Source organism: Sceloporus undulatus, unplaced genomic scaffold, assembly GCF_019175285.1.
Source record: "Sceloporus undulatus isolate JIND9_A2432 ecotype Alabama unplaced genomic scaffold, SceUnd_v1.1 scaffold_25879, whole genome shotgun sequence".
NCBI classification, from domain to species: domain Eukaryota; kingdom Metazoa; phylum Chordata; class Lepidosauria; order Squamata; family Phrynosomatidae; genus Sceloporus; species Sceloporus undulatus.
In genome coordinates this window covers 1-1,465 of record NW_024828792.1, presented here as the reverse complement: position 1 = coordinate 1,465, position 1,465 = coordinate 1, and the positions used below count along the sequence as shown (strand labels likewise).

Here is a 1,465-nt window from a genome sequence, read left to right as displayed (position 1 = left end):
AATGATATTAGAAATAACGACCTACCTGACACCTGGAAAAATGCAAATTTATTTATTTATTTATTTTAAAAAAGCATGAAGGTAAAAGGGGTGAGTGACAAAGTAATGTAATTGGCATGATTTTCTTGTGATGGAATGGAGTCTGCAGACTATCAAATTAGGTTCAAATGGAGGTTCAGTATACTTGAATCTTACAGCTATTGTTATTGCCTTTCATATTTCCAACAACTTCAGTGCCATTGGGATTGTGGCCTGATGAGCCTAATTTGATAATAATCAAGTAACCATTAAATAAAATGGCTAAGGTATGTTTCTAATATAAAATGGTAGGCTGCTAAAAATCCCAAACTTCTAGTCAAATTCTACAGAATTTTAAAATGTCAACACAATTAAAAATCTAAACATAACAATCCAGGGAAATGTTGACCTTGAAAGAAGTATCTTACACAAATACTGAATTAACTCTGAAAAAACACTCAGGACTGACTTTGTATCAGTAGTAGCTGTAGCTCAAAGAAGTGCAATCACTTGTAGAAAACCAAAATTTTAATGTTTATCTGAAAGTATCCATAATCAAGACCATAACAGTTGAATAAGATACATAGCATCAATACAAAAATGTAGTTATACATACAGAATAAACTGTACAAAATAATTTATTATTTACAATATAGCCTAAATCTGATGGGAGAAAGGACAACTGCTGATTGAACAACGTCTCTCAGAAAAACTGGAGGGGTTGATTATCCCTCTGACTGCACCCAAAAACCTGCTCTAGAGGCTGGAAAACACTGCAGAACTGGCTTGGATAACACCAAGGAGAACTGGTCATGGGGCAGGGAAGGCAGTTCACTTACACTGGTGTTGCAATACCAGCATGACATTGTATTTAGGCCTGGGTGTTGACTGACACACTCCAAATCACTTCTTGTAAAGAAGTTAAGATCAACTGAGTTCTCTTTCTTTTAGGGAATCAAAGAAAGGATGCTCCAATGCCTCATCTAGAGTAATTCTCTTGATTGGATCATACTCCAACATCCTACGAATCAGGTCAAAAAGATTTTCATGGTCTTTATCATGGCAGTGCATGAATTCCTAAGAAAGAGAGGAGGTGAGATTTTAGATATATCTTTTTGTAGCCAAGAATCAAGCAGATGGGAAAATAACATTTTCTTACCTTCAGTGGTTTACACCGTCTCCTAACATAGCGCCCTGCAGAACTATGTTCATCCCAATCCAACTGGTCTTGGTGGAAATAATGTTTCCTGTGCATAACAAGGGATAAATGAGGCATAATTTTAGCTTTCATATATGACTGAACTTTTTGCTCATAATACCCTTTATTCTTAATAGATCTTAACAATGATATTCATTACATATATGATCTGCCTGTTTGATAGATTCTTTTCCTTTACTATCTATATCTGTCTCCAGCTTAGGTTCACCTCTTTTATACACTCGGATA

General features: G+C 35.2%; 1 protein-coding gene across 1 annotated transcript; it reads right to left on the bottom strand.

Moving 5' to 3' along the window:
* Positions 1 to 528: 528 nt before the first annotated feature.
* On the bottom strand, positions 529 to 1,355 carry LOC121918704 (dual specificity protein kinase CLK4-like; the record flags this gene model as incomplete). The annotated part of the gene is made up of 2 exons (XM_042444717.1): positions 529 to 1,095; positions 1,178 to 1,355. Coding segments are annotated over 2 exons (328 nt in total), but the record flags the coding sequence as incomplete, so codon positions are not given.
* Between the last annotated feature and the right edge of the window lie 110 nt (positions 1,356 to 1,465).